At 48.1% G+C, this 18896-nt stretch overlaps 2 protein-coding genes across 2 annotated transcripts; one reads left to right on the top strand and one right to left on the bottom strand.

Annotated features, from left to right (window-relative positions):
• Positions 1-956: 956 nt before the first annotated feature.
• Positions 957-9769, bottom strand: Spata33 (spermatogenesis associated 33). Its single transcript, XM_075977972.1, has 2 exons — positions 9514-9769; positions 957-1391 (listed from the first exon to the last, which is right to left on the bottom strand). Exons 1-2 carry the CDS (start codon positions 9623-9625, stop codon positions 1180-1182), a joined length of 324 nt encoding a protein of 107 aa, XP_075834087.1. The 5' UTR covers positions 9626-9769; the 3' UTR covers positions 957-1179.
• A 197-nt stretch (positions 9770-9966) lies between these two features.
• Positions 9967-17768, top strand: Chmp1a (charged multivesicular body protein 1A). The gene is made up of 7 exons (XM_075977577.1): positions 9967-10080; positions 12761-12780; positions 13836-13913; positions 14246-14392; positions 14749-14877; positions 15469-15656; positions 16274-17768. The coding sequence occupies exons 1-7, from the start codon at positions 10074-10076 to the stop codon at positions 16293-16295; spliced, it is 591 nt and encodes a 196-aa protein (XP_075833692.1). The 5' UTR covers positions 9967-10073; the 3' UTR covers positions 16296-17768.
• Positions 17769-18896: the final 1128 nt, after the last annotated feature.

Genomic DNA, 18896 nt, shown 5'->3' with positions numbered 1-18896 from the left:
TTCTGAGTTCCAAACTAGAACAGGTTACATAGTCTGGTTATCTCAAAACAAAAGACAACTTTCTTCAGTAGCCAGTCTCTAACGTATTTTTTTTAAGGTGAGATCTCCGCCACATTGTTTGCCCTTTTACATTTTTTTCTAAAACTTTGAAAATTGTTTTTCTCTGGGAATGTTGTCACAAACCTGAAATCCCAGCAGTTGGGAGACTGAGACAGGAGGTTGCTGTCTCAAGACTGACCAGAACTACATAGTGAGTTCCAGTCCAGACTGGATTGGATGTGAGACCCTAACCCTGTCTCAGAAAACAACCACACTGGGACTGCAGCTCAATAGGAGAGCATCTACCCCGCACCGTGTGAGGTCCTAGGCTCATTCCTCAGCACCACACACACAAATCATTTTTCAAAGTCACTTAGGTTAGGTATATGAAGATAGATATTGTCAGGCCTGCAAGTATGTACTAGCTAGTATAGTCTACATATTTTATACACTAACTGGTCTCATGTATATATTAGAAACTGTTGGCATGTGTAACTCGCCCTCGTACAGGAGAAGGTGTGTTTGTGATCCTGGTAGGCATAATCACTGTCTCTGCTTTTGTTAGCTTACAGAGCCCAAACAATATGGCAATTAATGAAGAGAACACACTTTTACTAGACCACATATAAGAAAGGAGGCTGGTAGGGGCATTCTCTCAAGACACAGCCTGACCCGAAGTTTGCTAGGATTAAGTCGACTGAAAAAATGGCACATGTTTGGATTCCTAGTGGTCCTTTTCTATAAAGTCCCTTCATCCATGGGCCAGAAAAACAAGACAGCATTCACAGGCTATAGCCTAAGTGCCCTGCTGCCCTCCTCAGTTCAATGACACACTACATTTTTTTTTTTTTGAGTCTTTAGTACAGACAGCCAAGCTAGTGTCCCACCAGCCCCGAGGCCTCTCTGCTCTTGAACTTAACAGTTCTCAGACTGACCTTTGCTGCAGACTTGGGGGGAATGCCATTTACTCTCTGAGCCAGTCACTCTCTCCCCATCAAGCTGCTGAGGACTCTGGGAAAACTCAAATAGGCGCTGAGACAGAACCTCAAGGACTGGAGAAGGGCATCCAGTGCCAGCACAGGGAAGGGTGGCCCTTCCATCAGATCACAGGAAACAATCACAGCTCCCGGGAGTTCTCATTTATTCTGGGTCGTGTCCTTCATAGGCTGCTATTGTGCTGGGGCTCCTGTGTCGGTAGTAAGGGCCCCATTCAGCCTGTTCATGAATGGTTCTCTGTTCTTCATTTTCAGGGAGGCCATAGCTGATTAGCGTCTCATTTGAGGCTTGGGTGATGATGATCTGCGGAATGACATTTCTCTTCTTGCTCGACTTTTGTTTTGTATCAGATTTGTCTAGAGGGAAGAAAACATCCATCCATTTAGTGGGTGTGTGGAAACTTCTTCCACAATGAAGATAAGGCCTGTTTTAGCTCCCGGTAATGGAAACAGATTCATGGCCAGTGGGAAAAACAAAACCGACTGCCTGATGGTTTGATTCCACCACTCAGACAAATTGACAGCTTGGAGGGGCAGCTGTGAGTACTGGGTAGACTCATGCAGGAAGAAACAGAGAACACTACATTTCACAAGCTGCAGGATACCTCCGGGGTGATGAGGACAGGCCACGACATTCTTTTGAGTCTTTAATACAGACAAGCTAGGATCCCACCAACCCCAAGGCCTCTCTATTCTTGAAATTAACAGTCATTTTTTTTTCTAGACAGGGTTTCTCTGTCCCAAAACTCGATCTGTAGACCAGATTGTTCTCGAACTCACAGAGTTCTGCCTGTGTCTGCCTCCCAAGTACTGGGACTAAAGGTGTGTGTCACCACCACCTAGCAACAGATACTTCTAAGACTGGCATTGTCTCCAGACTTGGCAACATGTCATTTACTAACTTCCAAGTGCTTCCACCACACACCTTCATGAGCAAATGAACAGAGAGTACTTTAAATGCCCACCTGAGTCACAGTGTGAGCTGCTGTCCGGTGACCTACCACTGCACAGCTGGCTATTCCCAACACACACGCTAGTCAGACCTTCAGGATCTCCAGATTTACTGTCTGAACCAGCCACCCTCTGCCCATTGAGCTGCCTGGTCAGAAATGTTAGAGGGCTCAGGTGCCTAGTCTCCAAAGAATTCCAATTTGGAAAACCTTTCTGTTCAGAACTTTATGAATCAAAATGTTCTAGAAATAGGCATTCCTGGAGGTTCGTCGTCTCATAATGCTTTGTCTGGGTAGTTTTTCTTTTTTCTTTTTATTTATTTATTTATTTATTTATTTATTTATTTATTTTGTATACAAAATTCTTTGTGTGTGTATGCGAGCAGGCCAGAAGAGGGCACTAGACCTCATTACAGATGGTTGTGAACCACCATGTGGTTGCTGGGAATTGAACTCAGGACCTTGGGAAGAGCAGGCAATGCTCTTAACCGTTGAGCCATCTCTCCAGTCCTCAAGGTAGTTTTTAAACAGACAACAACAACAACAAACCAGTAACAGCAACAATAAAAGCCTACAATCCGACAATTCGACAATTCCTTTGTGTGTATACTATGGCTTCCAGTTTGGTGTTTTTATGAGATTTCTGTGTGTAAATGTATGTGTGTGTGTTTATTTGTTTCTTTTCTTTCTTCTTCTTCTTCTTTTTCTTTCTTTCTTTCTTTCTTTTTTTTTTTTTTTTTTTTTTGGTTTTTCGAGACAGGGTTTCTCTGTGGCTTTGGAGCCTGTCCTGGAACTAGCTCTTGTAGACCAGGCTGGCCTCGAACTCACAGAGATCCGCCTGCCTCTGCCTCCTGAGTGCTGGGATTAAAGGCGTGCACCACCATCGCCTGGCTTTATTTATTTATTTGGTTTTTTGAGATAGGATTTCTCTGTGTAGCCCTAGCTGTCCTGGAACTAGCTCTTGTAGACCAGGCTGGCCTCGAATTCACAGAGATCCGCCTGCCTCTGGCTTCTGAGTTCTGGGATTAAAGGCGTGCGCCACCACAGCCCGGCTTATTTGTTTCTTGAACTTTTTCTTTGGCTCTTTTTCTTCTGTTTGTTTTGTCCTATTATGGTTTGCTTGTATTTATCTTACCTATTTTATTATTGCCTAGATGCCTGTTTGTATCCTAATGAGAAGAGAAAGAAAGGGTGTGGATTTGGGTGAGTGGGGAAGTGAGGAGGACCTGGGAGGAGTTAGGGGAGGGGAAACCATAATCAGAAGATATTGTAGTAGAAAAATATTTTGATAAAAAATAATTCAGGAAATAAATAAATCAAACAAAACCAATATATGTAGATCTAAATATTGCACATGCTTGCTTCTTGTGCTTCCAGAGAGTTCACGTTCCTGCACCATCTGTGCCGCCTTCTGCGCTGTACACACAGCCCTGGGCCCTACGCCTATCTGGGCTTCCCATCCTTTGTGTGACCAACTCCACTGGTTCACACAGTTTATGACCAATGCCTGACAACAGCTTAAGGGAGTGGTGTATTTTGTCTCCTAGTTTAAGAAGGGATACAGCCCATCGGGTCTGCAGGTATTGGCTACCGGAAGAAGAGACAGTCGTGCACTCAGTGCACCAATCGCATGGATACTGAGTCTTATTTAGTGAACCTTATCCAGAAACCTTGTCACATACATGTCCCTGGTTTTGGAGACAAGGCCTTAACCATGTTGGCAGGGCTGTCTAGAACTCAAGCTTCTCTTGCCTCCACCTCCTGAAAGCCGGGAATCTAGACAAAACACTTGATTTAAGGTTCTTGCTATATGGTACCTGCACTGTTTAACTTTTTGAGACAGTCTTACTATGGAGCAATAACTTGCCTAGAACTTGGCCTTGAACAATCTTCCTGCCTTTGTTATTGGGATTACAGGCAGGCACCACCATGCCTGGAACTCCTCAGTGTGTCTCTCTGGTGCTGGTCATACCACAGTGGCATCCTGAGCTACTTTATTACTGCATAAAAATTACTCCAAAGTTGGTGATTTTTATCAGTGCCCATTCCTACAGTCCTTCAGTCTTGGTGGCCCAGGAAGTCAGGCACAGCATGGCTAGGATTCTGCTCAGAGCCTGAGTCTACATTCCATGGACAGATTTGATTAGGGTCAGGGTTATTTGTGGCTCCAATACTGAAGCCGCATTTCCCCTGATAGTATGGTCAGTGCTAGGCTTCCAGAGGCCCACAAGGGGCGGTATGAAATAGGTTCTGCTATATATCTTTATCTGGCTTCAAAGAATGCTGGAATCACAGGTGTGCGCTATCACATTTTAGACTTTTTTTTTTTTTTTGGAGGGGTGGTTTCGAGACAGGGTTTCTCTGTAGCTTTGGAGCCTGTCCTGGAACTAGCTCTTGGAGACCAGGCTGGTCTCTAACTCAAAGATCTGCCTGCCTCTGCCTCCCTGGGGCTGTGATTAAAAGTGTGTACCATCATTGCCTGGTGCTATTAACTTTTTTTGACACACAGTCTCATTATGTGGCCTGAGTTGATGGCAAGCTTAATATCTGTCTGTGTCAGCCTCTTGACTGTTGGGATTACAGGCGAGAGCCACTAAACCTGGCTGCAAGTGATTTTTCACTGTTTGGTTTGAGTTTTATAGTGTTTATAATGTTTATAGTGTTTATAGTGTTTATAATGTTTATAGTGTTTATAGTGTTTATAATGTTTATAGTGTTTATAGTGTTTGGAGAGATTTTTTTAATGGTATGTGTGTGTTTTCATGTGTGCATTTTGTTTTGTTTGAGACAGGGTCTCTCTAGTCACAGCTGGCCTGGAACTCGAAGAGATTTCTCCTGCCTCTGCCTCCTAATTGCTGAGATGACAGGTGTTGTACCACCATGCCTATCTTGAGTAGATGTTGTTATAGTGTGGACATATTCTCCAATATCATTTAGTGATGCCATTCTTTCTTTCAAGGTTTAGAATGATGCTCCTCATGGAGAAATAAAATTCAATTTGTTGAACTTATGATCCTCATATTTCTACCGCCCAAGTGGTGGGATTACAAGCATGCAGCACCAGGTAAGATCTGTACTGTACTGGTGATGGATCCCAGGGCAAGCAATCCATTAATTGATTTACATACCAGTGTCCACTTTTTTTTTTTTTTTTTTGGTTTTCCAATGCAAGTCCTCACTATGTAGCTGGCCTGGAACTCACTATTTACACCAACCAGCCTGGCCAAAATTTACAATGATCCATCTACCTCTGCCTCTTCAGTGTCAAGATTAAAAGTGCACTACCAAGTTCCACCCCACCACCACTTAAAAATTTTAAACATTTTATGTGTATGGTTATTTTGCCAGTGCAGTGTCTGCAGAAGCCAGAAAAGAGCCAGAGATCCCCCTGAACTGGAGTTAGAGACAGCTGTGAGCTGTCATACAGATGCTGGGATTCTCTGGAAGAGCAGCCAGTGCTCCCAGCTTCTCCCAAGCCCCACGTTTTATATTCCCGCTTACTCATGTGGAAATAAGCTTTCTACAGCAGGAGGTTACACTCACACCTCCTAGTGTAACTTGTATAACCCTGCCCTTTTCTGCTGGTGTTCATGGTCAGTGTTACTGTGCACTCACCCCTCCTACTCCACGTGTTCTCCCTATTTTCTTAATCCGTGTGCATTTCTTTTTTGGGGGGGGGGTTCGAGACAGGGTTTCTCTGTGGTTTTGGAGCCTGTCCTGGAACTAGCTCTTGTAGACCAGGCTGGCCTCGAAGTCACAGAGATCCACCTGCCTCTGCCTCCCGAGTGCTGGGATTAAAGGCGTGCGCCACCACCGCCCGGCCCCGTGTGCATTTCTTATACTGGACTATAATAATTAGAATCATAACTTTTTTATTCTTTTATTTTTAAAATATTCATATATTCAGATAGTTGCAGAAGCAGCAAGAACTGGTCCCATGCTCCCTTTGCCCAGTTTCTCCTGTGGCAGCATCTCACGTTATTACAGTTCAACAGCAGAATTGACCTTGATTTAGTGAGTATACAGGCATATGCTCATCCATGCACAGGTAAAGCTCCATCTGATAGGACATAGGATTCTTCCACCAGAGAGACTCCCTCCTGATGTCCTTTGGGTCACACCTTGTTCTTTTACCCCAACATCTGGCAACCAAGTCAGTTCTCACCTTTATGACTTTGTCATCTGGACAGTATTCCGAAGAGAGTAGTAGTCATGTCACAGAAGGTGAAACTTTTGGGGTTGCCACTTTCTCCTCACCATATTTCGGTTTTGTTTTCAGTGGTGCTGGAGATGGAACCCAGGGCCTCCAGCATGCTAGGCAACTGCTCTGCCACTGAGCGATACTCCAGCCCAGAATCAATTCTTTATTATTTTATCATCTGCTATCCAAACGGACTCTTAAGATGACCTAGCTCAGATCTACAGATTGCCTTTGGTTCATGACAATCCCCTCCTTTTCTTTTTAAATTTTGAAGTATATGTGTGTATCAGATTATGGATTTGTGCATGAATGCAGTGCCCACATGGGGAATGCAGTGCCCACATGGACCAGAAGAGGGCTCGGGTCTCTTAGAACTGAAATTAAAGGCAGCTGTGAGCCACCCACTATGGGTGCTCAGAACTGAACTCAGGTCTTCTGGAATAGCAATACAAAATCGTAACCACTGAGCCGTGTCTTCAACTCCTTTGATGTTTTTGCTTGCTGAAGAAATTGTATCATTTGAGGGCACAGAACTTTCAACATTCTAGAATAGGCGCCTTATAAACTTGTAGTGTGCCTATCTCTTTGTGTAAGGATAATCCTCCCCCACCAATTGCCACAGGGTCTTAGTGTGTACCTCAAGCTGCTTGGAATGCATGTCCCTCCTGCATGGGCCTTCTGAGTTCTGGGATTACACGAGTGCTCTATTGCTGAGAGCCAAACTTCTTGACTCCATCATGTACCCCTTGGTCCGACTACTACTGTTGTGAAACAACTAACTCCAAACCTCAGCAGCTTACAACAACCACTTTCTCACTGTCGTGGGTCAGGAACTCAGGACAGGCTTGTCTAGCCAGTTCCCACTGTGGCCCAAGGAGTAGGTGCAGTGTTGCTTTCTGGGCTGGGTTCTCTGAAGACTTAACTGGCATGCAAGTGCTGCTGGCAGCGACGGGCTGTGAGGCCTCAAAGGCTAGACCCTAGAATACCTAATGTTCACTCAAGGGTCCAGCCCGGGACTACAAGGGCACAGACACCAGGATGCCTAGCGAAGGTTCTTCTTAGAGGCTCAGAGTTGGACAATCATGTGCCAGTTTTGCCTGCATGTATGTATGTGTGCCGTATGCATGTATGTATGTGTGCCGTGTGCATATCTGGTGCTCACAGAAGTCAGAAGAAAGCATCAGCTCCCCTCAAATTTGAGTTACAAATGGGTGTTGGGAGCTGAACCCAAGTCACCTTGCAAGAGCAGAAGTGTTCTTAACTGCTGAGTCAATGCTCCTGCCCCAATTTTATTTTGGGACAAAATATCATATAGGCCAGGGTGGACTTGAACACTCCATGTTATGACAGATTCCCTTGAACCCAGGCTCCTCCTGCCTCATGTGTTAGATTACATGTACTTGCTAGCACACCCGCTTGTCTGTAGTGCTAGTGAAGGAAGCCAGGCCTGTGTGCTTTGGGCATGGTAGACTACCAACTGAGCAATATCCTTAGTCCTCCCCCCTTCTGAAAACAGACTTTCACAATCCTGCCCAGGTCTGGGCCTCCATGATCCCTCCTGCTTCGGTCTCCTGAGTAGCTCGCACTACAACCCCATGCCCAACCTGTTGACAGTTTTACAATCATTTCCAAATGGACACGACAGCTCATGCCTGGAACCCCAGGACCTGGGGAGCCGAAGCAAAACGGCTGTGGTGAGTTCAAGGCGTCTCATAGAAAGGAAATCACAACATTTATGGACATGTACATCTGACGTCATGTTTTGAAGGTCCCTCCAGGGTCGCTGGATGAGGGGCTTGTTCCTTGTGACTGTTGAGCTCTGTCATCTTTCCTTCATGACCACCTGCTTTTCCTCCAGAGGTGATGCTGTGTGACAGGTGACACTGGTGGCTTCCTTGTTGGCCAAGCTTGTCTATTCTGATCCCTTAACTCTCTTCCAGCACTTCCAAATTTGCAGAGCTGAACCCGTCTTAGAGAGGCTGGGGAAGTGACACCTACCTTAGAAAGACTTCCCTGCCAATAGCAAAGCAAGGTCCAGAGTCTCTCTTAAGAGTCGTGTAATCTTGTGTGCTTATGGTACCTGCAGCACTGTGAAGGAAGCCATTCTTGACACTGAAGATGGAACACTGGAACATGAAGGGTCCTTGACGCCAAAGCCATGCTGATGAGTAAGCATGGTGGATGCCTGGCAGGACATCGAGCCACTCGGTGATAAAATCTTATTTAGCTGGCTTTTCTGTACTTAGCTAAAAGCACCGTGGGTAGCAAGCATCTCTTAAGCCTCCACCTAGGTGTGCAGCCTTTGCTGTAACCCTTCTATGAAGGGTTCCTAAGTTTCAAGGCCAGACTTCTTTCAGGCCCAGCACCTGAATTCCAAACTGCCTCCAGCTGGGTAGCATTCAAAGGTCCCGTGGTGCCTCTGTCCGAACCACCAAGCACTGTTCCTGCCCGTGCGAGGCCGGTCCTCTCTCACCTGACTCTTGACCCAGCCCATCTTCCCCTGCATCTCATCAGAGCGTAGGTTCTACGCTTTCTACCTCCAATCTTTCTGAGTATCTGTGGCCACTGCTTCTTCTCTGGTTCCCAGCAAGGAGTAGGTCCCCCTAGTGTTCTGTTTTTCATCCTGGCCTTGATTCTGGAAGCAAAAAGACCTTCCCAGAGCATACAGTTCCTAATACCTTCCTTGCCTTAAACACTTAACAGATCTACCTCCAACAATCTGTACTTAGGCTTTGTCCTGCTTCTGTGGTCTCGTCACCAATTCCACACTGAAGGTGTGGTCACATTGTTCAGCTACAAAACGAATAAAAACGCCAAACCGTTTGCTACAAGGTAAAGTGAAACTGACAGCAAACTCACTTTCTGTATCTGCCAAATGCTATGCTTGGGTCTGTATGAAAAGAAACACTTTTGTCCCAGCCATGATCCTTTTGTCCTCATAAGCCCTCCCACTTTTGTGCTAGGCTGAGGGAGACCAAGCCCTCCTCACAAGTCACACTCCAGCCTGGGCAATTACCCAATGTTCTGCTCCAAGCTGTAACATGTTGAAGGGATCACAGTGGAACCAGAGGTCATCCAACCCTCCTGGGGGACATTGTATGGATCATTCAAAAAATTTCTTCTTAAATTTTCTTTTTCCTTCTGAAACGGTCTCTGTATACATTGGATACCCTTGAAATCCCTGTCCATGCCTAGAACGGACTCAAGCTAACAAGCTTAGCTGTGCTCTTTTTTACCTGACTGCAACAAGAATCCTGTATCATTAGAGTCTTAGAAATGGGCCCCATCCCAGATGCCTTGCCGTGGCGGGTCTCCTCGGGTCTCCTACCTTCAGAGGAAGTGGAAGGCCTTGAGTGCTTGGACGTCCCTGCCGCGAGCAGCAGGCTGTCGGCAGGTTGATTCAAGGCTTCCTTGTCAAGCTGCTTGGACTCCTTTTCCATTACTTTCTCCTTAGATTTTGGAACAAAATTGGTAGGGACCGTCTTTTCCTCCTCAACTGAAACACATGGATAATCAGTTAGACCTACAACCCAAGGATGCCTGCTCGGAGGGCGGGCCTGGTCACCAGGCGGCGCCCTTTACCTGTCTTCTCTCTGGGTTTGCTTTTGGACTGGCCCATAGGTGGACCCGCCGCCCCGGCCAGGGGGCCTTGAGGCCCAGTAACCCTAGCGACTCACAAACCAACACGCCCCTTTGGGCGTTCATTACCATGGCAACCGCGTGCCCTAGGAGACGTGCTAAAGCCCCACCCAAGGACCGGTGCCGTCTTCTCGCGAGAGCCGCCGCGCGACCGGAAACGCAAGCGACCCCGGAAGTCCTCCCGGGCACAGCTGGTCCGTAAGATCTCGTCCCCTTCGCCGCCCCGAGGGCTTCACTACCTGATTGGCCATGGACGGTAAGGGGCCGTCTCCTACTTTGGGTTCGGAGCGGGATTCTGCGGACACCCCGGCCTCAGCCCCATAACCCAAGAGGACCTGTCCCCGGCCTCAGCCCCAGACCCCGCCCCTGGGCCTGGGATCCAGTCGTCTCGACCCTACATCGCGACCAGGACCCGCCTCTTGCCTTAGGTCCAAACACCGATTAGATCTAGGTCTGACTCCCGCATATCGACCAGAACCGGTTTCGGTTCCTGCGCCTTTACATCCTAGCTGAAACCCTCTCCTGGGCTTCCATCCCTCAGACCAACGAGAGCTACCTCGGGTTCTTGACACCAGACCCCAGCCAGGAACTACCCCTGGATCTCGTTCCTTACCCAGATCTCTCCAGGACTGGACCCCAAACCCAGGACCGAAACCCCGAATTTTATCCAAATGACCTCAGCTGCAGGCCCTTCTAGCCATCCTCCCTGTTTGTTTTGTTTCTGCCTTGGGGACTCCGGATTGTTCAGGGACCAGAAAAGGTGCTGGTTGCATATTTTGACCCCTGAGTAGTACCCAGAGAAATAGGAATAATTCAGATCCAAAGGACGTCAAGTACCAAGTGTAGGATGTGGGTTCCGTCCTCGTAGCTCCATTTTAGAGGTGCTGCATGTCCTATGCTCCCCTTACCCTGTAACAGGGTGGGTGGGAGCCACCCCTCAGTGTTCTGACCTCCAGACTTCCGAAGAACTCCTGAGTGGACGTTGCAGGTTTTATGGGCTGGTGTGATAGAGTTTGTGTTTGTATGAGACGGGGTCTCCCTATGTCGCCTTGGCTGGCCTGCGTGTGACTGCAAGTACCAGACTGGCCTTGAACTCAGAGATTTGCCTGTCTCTGCCTCCCCAGTGCTGGCAATGAAGTTGTGAACAGCCATAATGAAGTTTTTACAAACTGTTTTCTGAAACGCAGAAAGCTGTGTGATTGTCATGGAGGAAACATAAGAATTCATTACTGTGTTCCTTGGACAGAAGAGGTAGCGCCCTGATGTCTCAGCAAAAAAGAGTTTTTGCATCACAGTTCACTGTGCTCTGGTGAGGGAACTTTCCTGAAGCTCACAGCAGGTTTCTCCAGCCCCATTGGAGTCGAGATGGGAGAGATTTGGCCAGGGTGCTAAAGCTAGTGAGAGAGCTGTGCCACGCCTGGGAGACACTGTTTCTCCTGTCACTGTGCCAGGCGACTTTTGTTTCCGAGAGTACCAGTCAGTTGTGGCAGCCCTGGCCATAGCTAGTCCTGCACTGAGTGGTGGTAGATGGGTAGGTCCACAGTTCACTATGCCCAGGCAGGTCTCTGTTGGGCCTTGTTTTGCATTTACAGACCATCAGTGCCTTATTTTGGACCGGTAGGGTAAGCTGTTTCAGGAATCAAATACCACAGCATTCTGCAGAGTGGCTCACAATTGCAATGCCAGCTCTTAGGCGCTGGAGACAGAAGGATCCCCAGTTTTGACTGCCTAGGGAGTTTGAGGTGAAATCCTGTCTCAAAACATCAAAAATAAATAAACAAGAAATTGTGTTTACCTGTCTCAAGTTTGTGAATTAATAGCAGGTTTGGTTAGCAATTAGTTTTTTGTTTTTTTGTTTTTTCGAGACAGGGTTTCTCTGTGGCTTTGGAGCCTGGAACTAGCTCTGTAGACCAGGCTGGTCTCGAACTCACAGAGATCCGCCTGCCTCTGCCTCCCGAGTGCTGGGATTAAAGGCGTGCGCCACCATCGCCCGGCAGCAATTAGTTTTTAAAAATAAATTTAAATTCCCTCCTTGGCTTACTATGGGTAAAGGGACAATGGGCTGGGCCTGATGCTGTAGCTTAGAAATGACATCTGCCATGATGACCTAAGGCTTACCGCCTTACCAATTTTATCTTCAACTGCTGCCGGCTGGAGAGATGGTTCGGCCCTAAGAGCACTGGCTGCTCTTGCAGAGGTCCAGAGTTCAATTGCTAGCAATGTATTGTGGCTCACAACCATCTGTAGTGGCATCTGATGCCCTCTTCTGGCAGAAAGTTGTACACGCAGATAGAGCACTCAAAAAAAAAAAAAAGTAGATACATCTTTTTTTAAAATGCCAATAAAGGCATTAAAAAGAACAGCTGTTAAGTGCTAAAGACTAAGTTGAGTAGTAAAGGCAAAGAATCCATGTGTCTTTTGGTTTTTGGGTTTTTTTTTTGGTTTTTTTTTTTTTTTGGTTTTTCGAGACAGGGTTTTTCTGTTGCTTTGGAGCCTGTCCTGGAACTAGCTCTGTAGACCAGGCTGGTCTCGAACTCACAGAGATCCGCCTGCCTCTGCCTCCCGAGTGCTGGGATTAAAGGCATGTGCCACCATCGCCCGGCGCCCATGTGTCTTTTGTAAAGCTGAAAGAAATGTAAGCCACCATCTCCATTCTGATCATGGTCAAGAGCTGCATTTTGAGATAGGCTGGTACAGTCTTGTGTTCCCGAAAACAAGTTTAGTGAGGGTCTTTGTTGGTTTGGAGCCCCTGTCTAACATGGATCTACTTTCTGACTCCATTACTGGGCCTTCCAAATGCCCCAGGCTAATCCCATCTGTGTCTGTCTCCTGTGGGCCAGCTCCTAACATCTGCAAGGATCTCACTGAGTCCGCTTGCTTGATAGATGTGCTACTTGCTATAATTTTTTTAAATGTATTTTTTTCTGTCTTTGCAGATACCCTGTTCCAGTTGAAGGTTTGTACAAGACCACCATTCTTCAGCCCTGTCCTAGCAAACAAGGAAAGAATTACAGCGGCGCTTGGAACCCAGACACCCAGAGTCATGGGCAGATTATCATGGTTGAACGGCTGCCCTACAGGGCTCAGACTGCTTCCCAGAGCCAAGATCATTCTTTGATTTTGGCTAAGTAGAAATAGATCACTTAGACTTGTCCATGAAGACTGAGTGTGTTATCTAGAAGAAACACAACTGGGGTGATAAGGACATGCCTTGGTGTTTTACTAAGCTTTTAAAACCACACGCTGAAATTTAAACACTTGGAGAGTGTTGTAGGCGACTGAATGTGCCTCCAACTGGGGAGATACTTGGATATAACCAATAATCCATGGCATGTTTCTGCCACTTTTAAATGCCTTACAAACGATGCTAAGGGTTAACTTTATCTTGTTTTTTTTCTCCCTGGCGCCAAGGGTCTGGGCATGAGTAAGGTTACAGAGTTTGTGTCACTCTGAGGCTGTCGGGTAGTGGTCTGATGCCGTAAAGGGGGTCAGTGTTCGGGCCTCGTTTACTAGTGGCCAGGACCTGGTCTCCAGCCCTTGGAATATGTGGCCAGAGGGGTGGGTATGACATCATTTTCTCTTGTTGGCAAAGAAATGAGGAAGCTGTATATGCCGAATTCTCTAAAGATAGCGTTCAAGATTTACTACTTGGATAGCCTGGAGAAGGTTCCCAGGTGACTTTCTGTGAGTTCAAAGTCTTTCATAAGCAGGGGCAGCATTGGTGAGAGTTTCCTTGCCGGTCTTCCACTCTAAAGAAGAATATGGGTTGGGGTTTTCTTAGATGATGGACATTTTAGGATGCCCACTGTAGCCGCCTCCTTGCTCACTGGTGGGGGTCTTTCCTGATGCTGTTACAGTCTCCCACAGCCCACAGGAGTTGTCAGGACTCAAGTTTTGATGCTTTGTGTCTCATCCCTGGGTGAAGGATGCGCAGAGGCAGGAGGTACAGGGAGCAGGGCCTAGAGGGTGAGCTCCACCTGCGAATCTCAGGATGTCGTCCTTTCCACTCAGTTCACAGCGAAGCAGCTAGAGAAACTGGCCAAAAAGGCAGAGAAGGACTCCAAGGCTGAGCAGGCCAAGGTGAAGAAGGTGTGTAACATTTCTGGTTTGGGTTCTTCTTCCCCAATCCCCTTTATTTTATTTTACTTCATTTATGTTATTTTTGAGATTGAGTGCTGTGACCCAGGTTGATCTGGAACTTACTCTGTGTTCCAGTTAACATCAAACTTGAAATGTTGCTCCTTCACCCTTAAGATTGGTAGGATTTCAGGCGGGAACCACCACAGCCAGCTCTGTTTCCCTTTGTGTTGCTGTAATGTCTCCTTTTTGTGCAACACTCCCCAGTGGTAAACCTTACCCTGGAGGGATACACAAGCTTACTTATGAATTGTCCTCCGTGAACATTTCCCTATGAATCTTAGGCCCTTCAGCAGAAAAACGTGGAGTGTGCCCGTGTGTATGCTGAAAATGCAATCCGCAAGAAGAATGAAGGTGTAAACTGGCTCCGCATGGCGTCCCGTGTGGATGCAGTAGCATCCAAGGTACAGACAGCTGTGACCATGAAGGGGGTAAGTGCCTGACCATGGTGCCGTGTGGCCAGCATGTGTTGTAGGGTACAGTGAGCAGAGGGAAGCTGAACCAGCAGTGAGCCTAGGCTTCAAGGAGTACTGCACACAGGAAGGCCTCAGGAAAGCCTGGATTTCATAGCATCCTACCATAGACTTGGAGTTACATGGGCCGCTTGGTCACAGCAGAGATGCCCTGCAAAGAAGAGAGACTCAGAACTCCACTGTGTCATCAGCTTCATCCAGTGACTGTGCTGAGACCCTGGGTTCCCATCAGAAAGTCCTGATGACCTGCCCCCAGTTTGCAGCCCTAAACTATCTTTAACTTTGTCCTTGTCTCTAATTCTCTTCTATACCAGGTGACCAAGAATATGGCACAGGTGACCAAAGCTCTGGACAAGGCGCTGAGTGCCATGGATCTTCAAAAGGTGTCTGCGGTGATGGACAGGTTTGAGCAGCAGGTGCAGAACCTGGATGTGCACACGTCGGTAGGTGGCCATTGCAGTATGGCTGGGCAGTGGGTCAGGTGGCTGGACTGTGCTGGACTCAGGAAGGCCTTGGAGAAGGAAGGGGATGGGACACTGCCCTTTCTGGGGAGGCACACATGGTATAGACAAGCACACAGGAATATGGAAGTGTCACAGAACCAGGTGAACCCAGGGGCGGGACTGCCTGGATATGGGACAGGAAGGTCCAAGGGAGCCAGAAACATCTTCTTAGAACCCTGTGAGAAGCAGTGGGAGTGGAGCTTAGGGAGACGGCCCGGCAGGTGAGGTGTCACTGTGCAAGCCCGAGGGCAACCACATGAAAGCTGGGTGTGTAGGGGTCTTAGTGCTGGGGCCAAATACAAATGAAATCCTCGGCTTTGCCACCCAACCAACATGGCTGAAACAGTGAACACTAGGTTCCTTGAGACACCTTGTAGGACACAGTATCGAGAAGACAGTTGATGTTAGCCTCTGGCCTTCACATGAGCACATACACGTGTGCGTGTGTACACCACACATATCCACAACAAAGCAATTGCAGTGAGCATCATGGTGCTATGGCCATCCTGCCCAAAATGAACCTCTCCGTAGGTAATGGAGGATTCTATGAGCTCTGCCACCACGCTGACCACACCTCAGGAGCAGGTCGACAGCCTCATTGTGCAGATTGCTGAGGAAAATGGCCTAGAGGTCTTAGACCAGCTCAGCCAGCTTCCAGAGGGCGCCTCTGCTGTGGGCGAGAGCTCAGTGCGCAGCCAGGAGGACCAGCTGTCTCGAAGGTAGGACATGCCTCGGTGAATGTCATAGTACTTGCTCTGGTGTCCTGTCTTGGGGCCATGTTGGGGACTTTGTGGGCTGGAACCCAATCACACAAAGACCCATCACATTTGATTGGACTGTTGGGAAGGTGGAGGGAAGACCCCTGTCTCAGCTTGAACAGTTCCCCCTTGCATCAGAATGCTGCAGTCAGTCCCCCGCAGCCAGCAGTTAGTACCAGATGTGTGATTACAGACGTGTCTCCACACAGCTCACTGTAGAAGGGAGTTGTGTGCCCTTCCTGAGATTGTCACAGTGTGTAGCCGTCTCAGCATCTTTCCACACGTTATCCCAGGACAACCTTGAAAACCTCAATTCTGGGTTCATGTCTAGTGCTCTACACAGTATTTCAATTTCAAGTTTTCAAGTACCTCTGCCCTTTGCTGCCCCCCCCCTCTGTTTTTTTATTAGACAGGGTTTTTCTGTGTAGCTCTGTCTGTCCTGAAGCTCTGTGGACCAGGTTGGTCTTGAAACTCACAGAGATCCACCTGCATCTGCCTCCCAAATGCGGGGATTAAAGGTGTGTGCAATCACTGCCTGCCATGCCTTTCTTACCAGAATCCCTTTTGTTGTTTTCCAGGTTGGCTGCCCTGAGGAATTAACATGCCCTGGGCAGGTGTCGCCTCCCTTCTGCCCCGCTCTGCACTTGACTTTCTCCAACCCTTCATAGCTGCCTTGGCTCTTTTCCAACCTGCCAGGCTGGGCGCCTTAGAACTGAGCCTTAGGTTGGGCAGTGGGCCTCTGTCCTGATACTGAATTTGCACAAGTGTGTGGGTGACTCATGTGACTTTGTGGGCCACATCTGGAAGATGGCAAGCTCTGTGTTGTCCTCTGCCTATGTGGAGTTGACAGGGTTTGAACAGCAGATGTGTGGACTTCAGCCCAGTGCTTCAGGGACTTCAGTTTCCAGTGAACACACACCTGCTGCTTGCTGTGGCCAGTGAAGATCAGAGCCAGTCCTTTGCCAGGTAGTTCCTGGGAGCCTCTCCTGACCTCTGCAGACAGGAAATCCTGTTGAGTGACAGCCCCAGTAGGTTCCTGTGGACTTTTGTGTACCAGAGATGTCCATTGCCACCAACACTGGCTGGGGCCTTACAGGTGGTTCCTCTCCTCCATGTTCCCAGGGCTGAGTTTGTTCCTTGGCTGCCACTGCCAGCCGGCTGAGTCGGCCAGGGCTTTCTGCCCCTCAGCTCCCTTCCCAGCCTACAGAACTGTCATCCAATCTCAAGTCCAGGTGTTTCCTCCCGAGAGATGCTTACCCTTCCTCAGCAGCTGCCTCTGGAAGGGCTTGGGGCCACTTGGGCTGCATGGTCTGTGTGTTGGCTCCAGGCCTCCAAATTACAGCCTTTCAGGCCTTTTAAAACTTCTCACTCTTGAATGTGAGGTCCTCTGACTCTTCTGTTCTTTTACATACAGAAGGCTGCCCTTCTGCCTTCTCCAGGGGAAAGTCAGGGTGTCTACCAAGGGAAACCGGGATAGTAACCTTTGGCTGCGGTCAGCTCTTCTACACCCTTTTGCAGTGGGAAGCTGGCAGGGAGAGGGCAGTGAGAATGCCTGGGGCGGCCCTAGGCTGTGTGCACAGGCCGCTGCTGTATTTCTCTTCTGAAGTTTACTCCTGTTCTTAAACCTCCTGGTGATTTTGTTCCTTTGCCAAAGTGGAAGGCACACAGCAGATGGGGTGTGTTTGTCCAGCCCTCGTCACAGGCTGAGCAGTACTGCCTGCAGGGTTACGCTCAAGCTCGGATACCTCACCTTGACTTGCTGTGTTTGTTTCTTTCTGTTCTGCATTTCGGGGTCCTCAGTGTTCCACATTACAAAGCTTGTGTTGGGGGCGGGGACCAAGGTACAGTCTAACCATGGGCCCCTCAGGCTTCCTGAAATCAACCTGCATGACAGGTGTTGAGTGTAACTGCATTCTCTCGGAACAACTTGTGAGCTCCCTGAGTCCTGGAGGCTGCAGGATTTTTGGAACACTAGTAGATTTCAAGATGCTGGGCCGGGTTCATCCAAATGGGTGTATCTGCCTTCAAAATGCTGTTGTAAATAAATACATTGATTGTTGGAGAATTTCTCAAGCTTTGTTGTGATGTCTTGGGTGGGGCTGATGAACTGTGGGTTCGACCCTATGTGGATTATCCAGTGCCCCACCTCAGGATGAATTCAGAAATGGGGAGGGGGATGGTGTCCCTGGAGGCCTGGTTCCTGAGGGAGAGGGGAGGCATGGGTGAATGAAGATTCTCAGGCCACACATAGTAGTGGAATAGTGGAATCAGAATCAAGTTTAAGATTTATTTTAAAGTATTGATAGAAAGGTTATTGTTTTAGAGGCTTCCTTTTGGCTTCTGAGCCCCTTGAACCTGCTGTCTTGGGTCTCAGCACATCCTGCTTCCCAGCTTCCCCATCCCTGCAGGGTCCACAGGCTCCTTTTGGCTTCTCTGCCTTGACATCCAGTCACCCCCGATTCATTTTAGAGAGGAACCGTGCTTAGGAACTGACTGGGGGCCTGGAGGATGACTCCAGAGTGCATGCTGTACGAGCATGAACAAACGAGTTTGCATTCCCAGAAGTCAGGCTTGACCTGGGCCATGGCGGGGCAAGCCTTTGATCCCACTCGGCAGGCAGAGGAAGGCCAATCTCTGAGTTACAGGCCAGCCAGATCCATAGAGTTCCAGAACAGTCAGTAGATCCCTGGAGCACACATGCCCGTGGGCTAGTTAAATCCTGAATTGGTGAGTCCAGATTCGGTTGAGACCATGGCTCAAAAGGTATAGTGGTGGCTCAGAAGTTAACAGCACTGGCTACTTTCCCAAAGGTCTTGAGCTCAATTCCCAGAGCCCACGTGGTGGCTCTCAATCATCTATAACTGTAGCTCATGGGATCTGATGCTTTCTCCTAATATACATGCAAGGAAAACACCCATATACATAAAATGCATAAATAAAAATGGAAAGTTGGAATGTGATCGAGGAAGGCAACTGATCACAACACAAAGTTAAGCTCTGAACTCACGCTCACAGCAAACAAACTGATGCTGGTCACACTGAAACGTCAAGCAGCATGAGTGGCTGACAAAATGCATGACCGTGAGTCTGTGACAACATCAGGACTGTATATTAACACTGTAAGAGCCTAGCTTTCGTCCTTATCCGTTCCTTGAAATGCTTTTCTTTGACACGGGGTATCAGTATGTAGTTCTCGCTGTC

Source organism: Microtus pennsylvanicus, chromosome 6, assembly GCF_037038515.1.
Source record: "Microtus pennsylvanicus isolate mMicPen1 chromosome 6, mMicPen1.hap1, whole genome shotgun sequence".
Classification (NCBI taxonomy): Eukaryota; Metazoa; Chordata; class Mammalia; order Rodentia; family Cricetidae; genus Microtus; species Microtus pennsylvanicus.
The sequence above is the reverse complement of the archived record's forward strand: the minus strand, read 5'-3'. Positions and strand labels throughout refer to the sequence as shown.

Excerpts from the sequence above, each read along its gene's own strand:
- Spata33 (XM_075977972.1), bottom strand. The coding sequence starts at position 9,625 with ATGGAAAAGGAGTCCAAGCAGCTTGACAAGGAAGCCTTGAATCAACCT. Across the intron at positions 1,392-9,513 it reads GCCTTCCACTTCCTCTGAAG|ACAAATCTGATACAAAACAA; the intron begins GTAGGAGACCCG and ends TCTTCCCTCTAG.
- Chmp1a (XM_075977577.1), top strand. Across the intron at positions 14,393-14,748 it reads CAGCTGTGACCATGAAGGGG|GTGACCAAGAATATGGCACA; the intron begins GTAAGTGCCTGA and ends CTTCTATACCAG. Across the intron at positions 15,657-16,273 it reads GAGGACCAGCTGTCTCGAAG|GTTGGCTGCCCTGAGGAATT; the intron begins GTAGGACATGCC and ends GTTGTTTTCCAG.